At 38.7% G+C, this 13,237-nt stretch overlaps 1 protein-coding gene across 4 annotated transcripts in view; it reads left to right on the top strand.

Moving 5' to 3' along the window:
• LOC128645539 (putative methyltransferase DDB_G0268948) overlaps positions 1 to 2,693 on the top strand; it is a 52,285-nt gene extending 49,592 nt beyond the window's left edge. For all 4 annotated transcript variants that reach the window (XM_053698583.1, XM_053698586.1, XM_053698587.1 and 1 more), the window contains exon 8: positions 2,480 to 2,693. In XM_053698583.1, the coding sequence (XP_053554558.1) occupies positions 2,480 to 2,570 (91 nt within the window). In that variant the 3' untranslated portion in view covers positions 2,571 to 2,693. The remainder of the gene's footprint in view (positions 1 to 2,479) is intronic.
• The last annotated feature ends 10,544 nt before the right edge of the window (positions 2,694 to 13,237 follow it).

Raw genomic sequence — 13,237 nt, 5'->3', positions numbered from 1 at the left:
GCAATAGTACATTTTAATGCAAAATGGTAGCTGTCAGATTTAGGCCATTCCAGTCTATTAGAAAACCATTTTTTTTTATTTCAAGTTTGTAACATCTTTAATTGACTTATATTTTCCATGAAACCATCACTGAGTTCAAATTCATCAAAATAAATACATAAAAATATGTTCTCTTGATTTTATAATTTTCTAAATCCTAACACATTTTATCTCTTGAAAACACATTTGAATTTGAATATCAAAAAGCCACATATCCATCACAGGCATGGACATTTGGATATAACAAGGACACGATTTAAAGGGACAGTCTACACTAAAATTGCTATTGTTTAAAAAGAGAGGTAATGCCTTTACTAACCATTCCCCGGCTTTGCACAACCAATATAAGTATACTTTATAACATTTAAACCTCTACATTTCTGCCTGTTTCTAAGCCACTATAGACAGCCTCTTATCACATGCATTTATATTAGCTTTTCACAACAGGAGACTGCTAGTTCATGTGGGCCAAATAGATAACACTGTGCTCACACACGAGGAGTTATTTAAGATTTAGCATAACACAGTACTAAATGCAAGTCATTAGATAATAAATTAAAAGTCATGTGATCAGGGGGTTGTCAGAAGATGCTTAGATACAAGGTAATCACAGAGGTAAAAAGTATATTAATATAACTGTGTTGGTTATGCACAACTCGGGAATGGATAGTAAAGGCGTTAGCTATCTTTTAAAACAATAACAATTCTATTGTAGACTGTCCCTTTAAGTAAAGATATGAACAACTTTAATAAACAGTTTTTCAAGCTTTTTGGATTGCTCAAGTCTGATGAATGAGATACAAGCTTTGTATAAAATATATCTCAAAGATAAGAATGATTATGATTTTGAAAAGCCTGTGAAATCCCTTTACTTGGTTCTTTCAGTCAATTATAAAAGTTTTGTGTTGAATGTCTGTCCAGATTTATAAATCATTTTCAGCTATTAGCATTTGGAAAACAAATAAATTAGTAATGGAGGAATCTGTTTAACTTATTGTAAATTTAAAGTAATAATTATTTAATGCTAGGCCAAATGCTACTTAAAGGGTCATGAAGGTCAAAATTAAACTTTCCCTTTGATTATTTACTTGGTATTCTTTGTTGAAAAGCATACCTAGGTGACCCAGAAGCAGTAGTGCATTACTGAGAGCTAGTGATTTGTGCATACACACATATGCCTCTTGCTATTGGCTCATCAGATCTGTTGATTTAGGTCCTAGTAGTGTGTTGCTGCTCTGGAGCTGACTTTACCTATTTGTTTAACCCTTTTGTAGGGATTAAACACATAGGGCCTAAATATCTAAATCTCTCTCTGGTCTTGTGAGATTGTCTTAGACATTTTTCCAGTACTATGAAGCCCCTTGTGGAACTTTCTAAGGGCAGTTTTTATCTTGAGAACAGTGTGTCTCACAATGGTGTGTTCCCTGCATTTACGTATATGAAGGAGATGTATACATTACAATAGGGCTCAAAACAAAATCATAATTTAAAAATACTATAGCAACAATAAATATGGAAATAAAAGGACTATCAAAATGTGTATAGTTAACTCTCATAAAAATCCCAACAAAATTATTCTGCAAAAATCATATTTTATGGAAAATGATTTTTTTTAGAATTGGACAGGGAATAAAACTTGCGCTCAGTAGAAATCATTATAAAACTATACTACAGTTGTAAACAAATTCTGTGAAATTCATAATGCTTTTGTACAACTGGGCTAAACAGGGGCGTTTCATGGGAGTAGCTCCTGCTCTTTTTATATTCTCTGAACATTTTACCGCGTATAACTCCCTGTTTTATGTTGCATACTGAAAACAGGAGTGATTGTAAGATTATGTACACAGAAAACAGGGTTTCTGATTTGCATTGGCTGCATCATTTAATTTCTACAGTGTGCCCCCTCTAACCTCACTCTCCACAGTAATGTTTCCCTTGCCAGTAACATCTATTACTTTCTAGGGACAGACTCTTTTAGAGAATTCCCTGAGGACAGGTGAGGTGTTTCATGTCCCATGTATCAAATTTCAGATAATTGGACCTAGAGTTATATACAGAAAATAGTGCTAGAATTAACCCCTTAATGACCATGACTTACCCTGTATGTCGCTGGTCATTAAGGGATTGTCTGGGCATAATAGTGCTATAATTAACACTAACGGCTACAACATACACTGTATGGGGCTGGTCATGAAGGGATTGTCTGGGTATCAAAGTGCTATTAGACTATCCCTCCTGCAGGCTTGCTAAAATAGAGCTATTGAAAAAGTCACCCCCAGTGAGGTACAGGGATTAATGCTCTAACACATTACTGCACTTTCTTTTGCACTTTTAATTATTTGTCATTGTCCTTTTATTTTGTACTTTGTCTTTGTTTTAATAAATATTTTAAGAAACAGAATTGTTATATTAGTAATTATAATCTTTCACTTCCTTTTAGGTTTCTAGAAATCATGGGAGTGACTTCCCTGGACACCAGTGTTGAGTTATGTCTGCATAATGTTTGTGTGCTGGCCTCCAAACCCAAGTGATGATCAGTATTATACCACTCCTATTATTTGTAAAAGTTCATTGCATTTTTTATCAGAAACATTTCATTATGATTAATTCAACTCTGCAAAATTGTAAAACGCAATAAAAAGCTTGTAACTGCAGTCTCTGTTCTATTTAATTGAAAGCAATCTGAATTCTAAAAAGAGAATCACGGTACTCTGACAAAAGACAATTGTCATGGAGACAAAACTATTAAATATTTAAACATATATATGTAGCCCTCAGTTTACTCCGGGGTTCTGTTCCTGAAGAAATAGTTGTAATAAAAAAAAAGTCAGTGTAAAATGAACTAATGTAAGTCAATGGGACATACATGAGTTCCAGGCCACTCTCAAAATTTACATTAGAACTGTAATACTATATTATAAGATAATATATATTATATGTGTTATTGTATAATATTATATTTAAAGCCCTGAAATTAATGCTGTAAATGTTTAAAAAAAATTATGCTATGAGGCGGAGCCAGCGCTCACACGAGATAGCTGCACTGTAAGTGAGCTCCGGACTCCCTAATGGGCAAATAACCTATAGACTGACTCACAGGTCATCGTTAGGGAATTAGAGGACACTTGGCCTCAAGCAGCAAAGACCTCATCGCCGCATTTACGGCTCTGAGCCCACTGGACTAATCCGATTTTGTGATGCGTCACATAAGCAGGCCGCATGGAAGTGCGACTCGACCTTAATCCCTTCACGGTTTCAGGAGAGGCAAATGATCGGTCCTGACAAGGTAAATGCTGCTGATTATTATCCAGGGGTACTACACACTATCTAATGGCACTTCACACAACCTAATATGCGCTAAGTCAAACAGGCACAGTTTTTATACCGCATTGGAAGAGACACAGCAAAGCTTTATTAGCGGCTATGTTTGTTTCTTTCCTAAGATATGGTGAGTCCACAACATCATCAATTACTAGTGGGAATATCACTCCTGGACAGCAGGAGGAGGCAAAGAGCACCACAGCAAAGCTGTTAAATATCACTCCCCTTCCCATAAACCCCAGTCATTCTCTTTGCCTCTATCAATGGATGAGGTGAAGTTTTGGTGTCTGAAGAAAATTGGATTTCTTTCGCTACAAGCAAGTTTTTTGAGTCTAGCCGTAGTCCACATTAATCCCTTCAGTAGGGTAGTGGTGGCTTTAAAGCAGTTAGGAAAACTCAGCAAGGCCCACCTTATAAGTTCCTAACATTTTTGCTGCCCTAATATAGAAAGCCAGAGTTGTTTTACTCTGTTCTTTCTTTTTTTCCACAGGTCTCTGTAAGGTCTCTGTAAGGAGTGGCTTCCTTTCACACCGAGTGAGCTGTCCTGCTGGACAGCTAGATGTGCAGGTGCCTTTTGTCTTCTGGGGCTAGGAGGCTGGCACTGTAGGGGTTAATACAGTGCCAGCCTCCTAGCCCCAGAAGACAAAAGGCACCTGCACAGGGGTTAAGCTGGAATTACTACCCAAACTCTCTGCATTAATTTACGGGTCTAGAATCCTGAGTACAGAATTAATTTTTGGCAGTGGGCAGGCACAATTGGCATGTGACATAGAGACTGGGGTTAATACTTTTATTAGCAATTAAAGTATATCCCTTTTCCTTATTCTGGGTTAAGTTAAGCAAGCTATTTGTTGTAACCCAAGAACAATCGTGTTTATGGTGTCAGACTAATCTCTCACAAGTTATAACAGTGGCCTGTACGTTATGGAGATTCTGTTAGTTCTCTGTTGTTGATAAAAAAATGTTGTTCTCATTTTCGTTGCGATGGGCTGGACAATGTTTTTATGGTACTGCTCTGCTGAGGTTAGCAGTTTGGGACCATGCCCTCTAAGAGAAGTTCCTGTGTGTTATGGGCTAACGGTCTCCGCCATTGCAAATAGTGTGGCGGGAAGGACGCTGCTATATTTGCAGTGTTTTCTTAAAAGCGCACGCTTGTGTTGCGGCACAGTTTCTTGTTGGCGAGTCATGTGACCTGTTTCTGTATAATAGCACATGATCGGCAGGAGAGCTCTGCCGTGTTGCTTTGGCTTTCATGGAGAAATTTAAGTAAATGGTTAAACAATTTTTGTAGAGATATTAATTGGGCTGAAACTTAAGATGAGTGCATTTCTCTAATCAGTTTCAAATACGATCTCTTATGATCAAGTTTTAACACTTCAGTCTCTGAGGTGTAGAATGAGAAGCCCTTTTCAGTGTTCTGACTTAAAGTAACAGTACATAACATATTACATTTTTAAAATAAAGGGATTTTATTTTTCTCATTTTATTTTGAACTAAGCACACGGTAGATTCTGTGTTTTGTTATTTGTGTTTGTTATGTATTGAGGCACTTATTGTTCTCTTATGCAATTATGTGCTGCTTGCTTAGCTGGCATCTTTCTCAGGTAGAGATATATTGTTGTAGTGGAACCCAATGTCTCTCAGGTTGATGCTGTTCAGGCAATTACAAGACAACAAAAAGTATTGGTGCACATCCAACCACTTAAGTCCACTTTTTCATGGCATATTTGTATATGCTTCTGTCAGTCAAATATACTTACATAGCTTCTAATAAGATTGGGATCAACATCTCACAATAATATTGGCTTATATTTGAGCTGCAAAAACAAATATACTTCTATCTACTAAATATACTTACATAGTTCAAATAAGATTGGGATTAACATCTCGCAATAATATTGACTTATATTTATGCTGCAAAAAAATTTTGCTTGTTTAAAAAGCCTTTAAATTTAAATAAAAACTTCTGTCTGCTAAATATACTTACATAGTTCAAATAAGATTGGGATAAACATCTCACAATAATATTGACTTATATTTATGCTGCAAAAAATTGCCTGTTTAAATTTAAATAAAATAGGGATCTTAGTCACACAATATGATCATATTCTGCTAAGCCAGTCACCACTTACAAGGTGTCCCCATATTAGACTGGTCCTAACTAACCAGTTTCCACACTGCAGCAAGTCATGTCTACACAGTGTGAAGCTTTCTAGCTTATTAAGTATATCACAATTTATCTGGAACACACCTGGGCTGGGTGGTGTGTATTAAACAAAGGGGAGGGATTTGGTCAGCTCCCTATTCAAAGATACAACAAAGGGGTTTTTTGGTTAAGCACACCACAAAAAAGGACTGTTTTATCTTAGCACACATATTGTGGGAGTGCTACCGAAGTGACCAAAACAATTACAAGACAACAAAAAGTATCGGTGCACATCCAACCACTTAAGTCCACTTTTTCATGGCATATTTGTATATGCTTCTGTCAGTCAAATATACTTACATAGCTTCTAATAAGATTGGGATCAACATCTCACAATAATATTGGCTTATATTTGAGCTGCAAAAACAAATATACTTCTATCTACTAAATATACTTACATAGTTCAAATAAGATTGGGATTAACATCTTGCAATAATATTGACTTATATTTATGCTGCAAAAAAATTGTTGTCTTGTAATTGTTTTGGTCACTTCGGTAGCACTCCCATAATATGTGTGCTAAGATAAAACAGTCCTTTTTTTGTGGTGTGCTTAACCAAAAAAACCCTTAGCTGTTCAGGCAATGCCACATCTTTCTCCTTATACGTCCCAAGCCTCAATGGCGTCACATGCAGTGACCTGCGGTTCCTCTTATCTCCTGGAGGAGTTATTTGCCTTCAGAATTTGCTGCCCAGGTATCCTCTGCGGTATCTGTGACATAATCTGCTTTTCCTATACTTATGGGAAATCACAAGAGGAAAATTTGAGATTCAAATGGTAAGTTTTCTGTTCCACCTGTTGCTACACAGGTTGCCCTTCCTCATAGGTCTGATGAGGATATGTCGGCAGTCTCTGAGGGTAAAATCTCAGATTCAGACAGTATAATTCCTTTATCTGATGCTGAAGTTGTATCATTCATATTTAAGATTGAACACCTCCGTGTATTGTTACAGGAGGTTTTGGCTACTTTAGACGACTCCGATATGTCTGTCGTCAACCCTAAGAAATCTAGTAAGCTTAATAGTTACTTCGATGTTTCTTCCTCTGTGAAAGTGTTCCCTGTTCCAGACTGCATTTTTTCGCAGGAATAGGAGAAGCCATGGATATCTTTTCCCCGTCTCCTGTCTTTAAAATGTTTCCTGTCGCTGACTCCATTAAAGATTCATGGTGCACGGTGCCTAGAGTAGAAGGGGCTATTTCTACTCTGCCTAAGAGTACTACGGCCCCCATAGAGGATAACTGCTCTTTTAAGGATCAACAGACTAAGCTGGAGGCTTATTTGATCTTTTGTATTGTCACTTTGTCAAGTGTGTCATCTTTTGGGTGCAACGCCTTGTCTGATTCAATTTTGGTAGAGACTCCTTTAGGAGATCAGGTTAGAATTAAGGCTCTTAAGCGAGCCAATTCTTTTATTTCTGATGCTACCATACAAGTTGTTTTGCTAGGAGCCAAGGTATCTGGCTTAGCTGTGCTAGCCCCAGGGGGTCGTGGCAAAATTCTTGGTCAGTAGATTTTTTTTCTAAGTCCAAGCTTCTGGCGCTTCCTTGCAAGGGTAAGACCTTGTTTGGTCCTGGTCTGGTAGACATATTTCTGATATTAAGGGTGGAAAAGTGTCTTTTCTACCATAAGAGTTCTGCAGTTATACAAGAAGAATAGACCTAAAGGATGTCATAGTAGAAAACCGCAGCTGAGGCTAACTCTGCATGATGGATTTGCCCCGATCCGGGATCAGACCAAGTGGGGGGCTGAATTTCTCTCTTTTCTTCAAGCAAGGATACGTGATGTCCCAGATCGGCTGTGGACATAGTATCTCAGGGTTTCTGAATTTAATGCAAAACTTTTTTTCCCAGAGACAGGTTTCTCCTCTCAGTTTATCTGCAGTCCAGATTAGAGAGGCATTTTTAAATTGTGTTTGTAGCAAGCTGTAGTAGCCTGATGGTTAGCTTAGCTGCCTAGCAAGCGTAAAGTTTGCAGTTTGAATCCGGCTGCAGCTACTTTCAGTTTGAATGTGTGCTCGCAAGCTGTTTAGACTTTTCTCTCTGGGATTGATAGTACCTGTTCCTGTAAGGGAACATGGTCTAGGATTCTATTCAGACCGGTTCGGGATTCCCCAAAAGAGGAAACTTTTCCTCCTATTCTAGACTTAAATGTCTCTACAAGTTTTCTCAGGGTACCGTCCTTCAAGATGGGAACTATTTGTTCCATTCTTCCTTTGTTCCAAGAGGGTCAATTCCTGAATACCCTAGACCTGAAGGACACGTATCTTCAAGTTCCAGAGTTTTGCCTTTCTGGACAGACACGTTCAGTTTGTGGCTTTTCCCTTCGGCCTTACCACGGCTCCCAGATTTTTCTTAAAGGTTCTGGGGACCTTCTTGGCAGTGTTTAAGTTTCTTGGAATTCCTAGATGACATTTGGGTTCAGGCAACATCCTTTCAGCAAGCAAACTCTCATACAGAGATCTTGTTGTTTTTCTACGTTTATCGAACAGAAGGTGAATCTGGGAAAGAGTTCCCTTGTTTCAGCTACAGGGGTAGTTTTTTTTTAAGGGACCATAATAGTTTCCCTATATAGGAAAATATTTCTGACAGATGTCAGAAAATCAAAGATTCTTTCCCTTTGCTCAATTCCGTCTGAGGGTTCTGCAGTTATATATACTCAGACAATGGAACAGAGTCCATTTGAATCTGTCTCGGAGATAATTCTGTATCAGTCTACAAGAGATTCTCTCTTGTGGTGGCTTCTCTGGAACATCTGTCTCAGGGCACATGCCTCCGGAGACCTTCCTGTGTAATTGTGTCCACGGATGCCAGCCTGCTGGTCTGAGGAGCAGTCTGGGACTCCTTAAAGTGCAGAGTCTATGGACTCGGGAGGAGTCTGCTCTCTCTATAAACATCTTGAAGTTGAGTGATTTTTAATGCTCTGATAGCTTGGCCTCAGTTTTCCATAGTTTGGTTTATCAGACAATATCTCCTCAGTGTCTTACCTTAACCTCCAGGGAGGAACTCAGAGTTCATAGCCATGAAGGAGGTGGCTCGGATTGTTCAGTGGGTGGAAGCTCACAATTGCTGTCTATCTGCCATCCTCATTCCAGGTGTGGAAAACTGGGAAGCGGACTTCCTGAGCAGACAGACATTTCACCCTGGGGAGTGGATTCTCCATCTGGAGGTGTTCTCCAGGTTAACCCTCAATGGGGGGGGTGCTGGAGTTGGATCTAATGGTATCTTGGCAGATTGCCAAGCTTCTAAAGTACGGTTCTGGGTTTAGAGATCCGCAGGTCACCCTGATAGATTATCTGGCGGTTCCTTGGGATTTCAGTCCCGCATATCTGTTTTCTCCATTTGCTCTCCTTCCACGAAACATTCTTTGTATTATTCAGGAGAGAGCATTGGTAATTCTTATAGCTCCTGCATGGCCTCGCAGGATCTGGTATGCAGACCTAGTAAAGATGTCATCTCTTCCACCTTGGAGGTTGCCTCTGAGGAAGGACCTTTTAGCTCAGGGTCCATTCCTCCATCCAAATCTTGTTTCCCTGAAGCAGACTGCACAGAGATTGAACGCTTAGTTCTGTCTATGCGTGGTTTTCTGAGTTGGTCATTGAGACCATGATTCAGGCTTGTAAGCCTGTTTTCTAGAAGATTAACCATAATGTATGGAGTGAATACCTTTATTGGTGTGAATCCAAGGGCTACTCTTGGAGTAGGGTTAGGATTCCTAGGATTTTGTCTTTTCTCCAGGGAGATCTGGAGAAGGTATTGTCAAGTTTTTATCGTTTTGTCAGGCCCTGGTCAGAATCCGGCCTGTGTTTAAACCTTTTGCTCCTCCTCAGAGCCTTAACCTTGTTCTTTAAGTTTTGCAGCAGGCTTCGTTTGAACCATTGCATTCCATAGGTATTACGTTTTTATCTTGGAAGTTTTTATTTCTTTTTGCTATCTCTTCTGCTCAGAGAGTTTTGGAACTCTCGGCTTTGCAGTGTGATTCGCCTTTTCTTATCTTTCATGCTGATAAGGCGGTTCCTCGTACGGAGTTGGGTTTTCTTTCTAAAGTGGTTTCAGAGAGAAAATTTAATCAGGAAATTGTTGTTCCTTCTCTTTGTCCTAATCCTTCTTCTCATAAGTAACGTTTGTTGCACAACTTGGATGTTGTGCGTGCTCTGAAATTCTTTCAGGCAACTAAGGATTTTCTCAGTCCTTTGCCTTGTTTGTTTCTCTGGAAAGCTTCTGCTATTTCTCTCTCTATGGTTAAGTATAATCGTTTTGCTTATGAGACTGCTGGTCAGCAGCCTCTTGAGATATTTACAGTTCATTCCACGAGGGCTGTTTCCATACTTTGCATATTTTTACCAAATTTTCAAATTTGATTATTTTGCCTCGTCTGAGGCTTCTTTTGGGAGAAGGGTTCTTCAAGAGGTGGTGCCTTCTGTTTAGGTCTGCCTGTCTTGTTCTCCCTCCCTAGTCATCTGTGTCTACTAGCTTGGGTATTGGTTCCCACTAGTAATTGATGACGTTGTGGACTCACCATATCTTAGTAAAGAAAACAAAATTTATGCTTACCTGATAAATTTATTTATTTCCGGACATATAAGTTGGCCAGAGAGTGGAGAAGCTGGAAGGGTACTCTGATCTCCACAATTCCGCTTTGAACAACTTTTGCTTTCAATTACTTTATCAAGACAAAATTTTACTGTAGATGGAAAACAAATTAAACGATCTAGAAAATAGTAGTTGTTGGAACCACATTCAAATAAGATGAAGATTAAGCCACAACTATTGCTCTGGTTAGAGTTCACAGGGCTCTGAGAGCTAAACCCCCAGAGGGACAACAACCCAGAGATGTAATTGTGAGAATCACAAGTTTCCCAATCAGGAGGTGATGAACAAGGTCCGTCAAACACCCGGTTAGGTTCAGAACTGAAACCCTACTACTTTTTGAGGATCTTTCACAGAGGACTTTACAAAATGGAGAGCTACGCCCTCTAACCGCTATACTGCGCCAGCAAAATATACCATACAACTGGGGACATCCCTTCAAACTTCAAATATTATGGTAGGGCAGACGACTCATCTGTAACTCCTTTGACCACATTTGCACAGAGCTGGGGATTACTCCTCCCACTCTTCCGAATGGCCCCTTATTTACCCCTACTAAGAGGCTCCAAATCTGAGAGGCTCCAATGGTTGGAATGGCAGAAAGTTCCACCAAAAAGACTTCATAAATGGGTTGCACAACTGTACTCTTCTATATCTGAGGGATGGTGAAACCACTTTGATCTTTTTCATGTAGCCTTTAATGCTGTAACCAAAGGATATTGTCTTCCCCACAGGCCTTAGCTTGTGATATAGTATAATGTTTGTATACACTGAGTTATTTTTCTCTCTTAAGGACATATGACGGAATTTTTCCGTCATAAAACAATTGAGCAAACTGAAAGCTGTGCCCTTAAAGGGTTAAGTAGCCCTGCATTGAGATATTATTGATGTGTCCGAAAGGGAGGTTTCTCCTCCATTTTCAGTTTCAATATTGAATGTGTTTGTTGTTCATATTTGTTTTTCAATGTGTTCTGTTATATTTTGTTGCCTAGGGATCACTCTGCTTTCTAACCATATTCTTATAGACCTGTTCTCACATACATACATAGCTAGTTTGATGAAACACGAGATATCTACATGACACAAGTCAAGTCCCAATATATATATATATATTCACACAGAATGTGAAGGGTTTTAATTGCCCCAGTAAACGTACATTGGCTTTCCAAGATCTTTGCAGACGAGGTGGACAGATATTTTTTTTTGCAAAAGACCCATTTTAAGGCCCATAAAGTACCAAAATACTTATCCACCCACTATCCTCTTCACTACTACAACAATAACCTGAAAAATGGTTTATGGAGTGAGTATTCTCATACATAAATCTCTCTCCTTCCAACTACTTCATATTGACAAAGATAAGGAGGGGAGATACCTGGGTATTTTGGGCCTCATGTTTGGGAAACATATCACATTAGTTAACATATATGCCCCTAACTCTAACCAACAGCAATTGTTTTCACTAATCACAACCAAATATTAGACATCTCTAAAGGCCTAGGTTAGAAAGAAAGTGGGCGCCTCATAGTGAAATCCATATGTGATGTATAATAAGGAAAGTAAATAGTAAAACTCACAATTTTTGAAGGCACTGGATAGTGCAAACAGGCAGGCTTACACTTGCAGTAGTCAGCTAACTGGATACTGATCCTGTATCAGGGTGGAAACCGGTTCTCAGGTTACAGGTGAGACCACAGGGAAGTTTGAATCCGAGTATCAAACAACAGGCTGAAGATATTGTGCAGGAAAACCAACTTAGATGAAATGGTTTGTAAAGTTCTCTGTGTAGATAAAGCAAATTCGATCAGGAAAATCAGGTTAAAAGACTCCTCTGTGTATAAATGTTTAAAAGACAAGTTTAATGTTGCTGCAACGCGTTTCTTGACCTAACAACACCGTCGTTTCATCAGGTAAAAAGGCGCTTTTTTAAGCTGCCACAATGTGTTTCATTGGTTATCCAGCACTTTCAAATCATCCAATGGACAATGGAGGAAAAGTGTCAGGTGTGGGTGTGGAGTCAATTGTTCACTAATAATGTGTATATACAAATAGAAAAAGATATCTATAATGATAATTTTTTGGAAAATAGAAATAACTTAAAAAAATGCATGTAATGGTTTAAAAGAAAACTTAGTTATAAAAGAAATTGTATTTAAAAAAAATGTATAATTAAGGATATTTGTAAATCAATAAGATATACTATGAAACATGTGTTACAATGAAATAAGATATTATACACTTAGATGCCTTCTTTTTCAAATAAAGAAAGCAAGAGAAAGAAGAAAATTTGATAATAGGAGTAAATTAGAAAGTTGCTTAAATTGCATGCTCTATCTGAATCACGAAATAAAAAATTTGGGTTCAGTGTCCCTTTAAGTCAGCGGTGAGGTGGTCGTACGTGCTCGTGCACAATTTCCCCATAGACCTCAATGGGGAGAGCCGGCTGAGAAAAAGTCTAACACCTGCAAAAAAGCAGCATAAAACTCAGTAATGCAGCCCCATTGATTCCTATGGGGAAACACATTTTATGTTTACACCTAACACCCTAACATGAACCCTGAGTCTAAACACCCCTAGTCTTACACTTATTAACCCCTAATCTGCCGCCCCCGACATCACCGACACCTGCATTATATTTATTAACCCCTAATCTGCCGCTCCAGACATCGCCGCCACCTACATTATACTTATTAACCCCTAATCTGCCGCCCCCAACGTCGCCGCAACCTACCTACACTTATTAACCCCCTAATCTGCCGCCCCCAACATCGCTGCCACTATATTAAATTTATTAACCCCTAAGTCTAACCCTAACACCTCCTAACTTAAATATAATTTAAATAAATCTAAATAAAATTACTATCATTAACTACATTATTCCTATTTAAAACTAAATACTTACCTGTAAAATAAACCCTAAGCTATCTACCATATAACTAATAGTTACATTGTAGCTAGCTTAGGATTTATTTTTATTTCTCCAACATAGGTGTGTCCGGTCCACGGCGTCATCCTTACTTGTGGGATATTCTCTTCCCCAACAGGAAATGGCAAAGAGCCCAGCAAAGCTGGTCACATGATCCCT

This window comes from Bombina bombina, chromosome 1 (genome assembly GCF_027579735.1).
Source record: "Bombina bombina isolate aBomBom1 chromosome 1, aBomBom1.pri, whole genome shotgun sequence".
NCBI lineage: Eukaryota > Metazoa > Chordata > Amphibia > Anura > Bombinatoridae > Bombina > Bombina bombina.
Note: the sequence above shows the minus strand (reverse complement) of the source record. Positions and strands in the feature narration are given on the sequence as shown.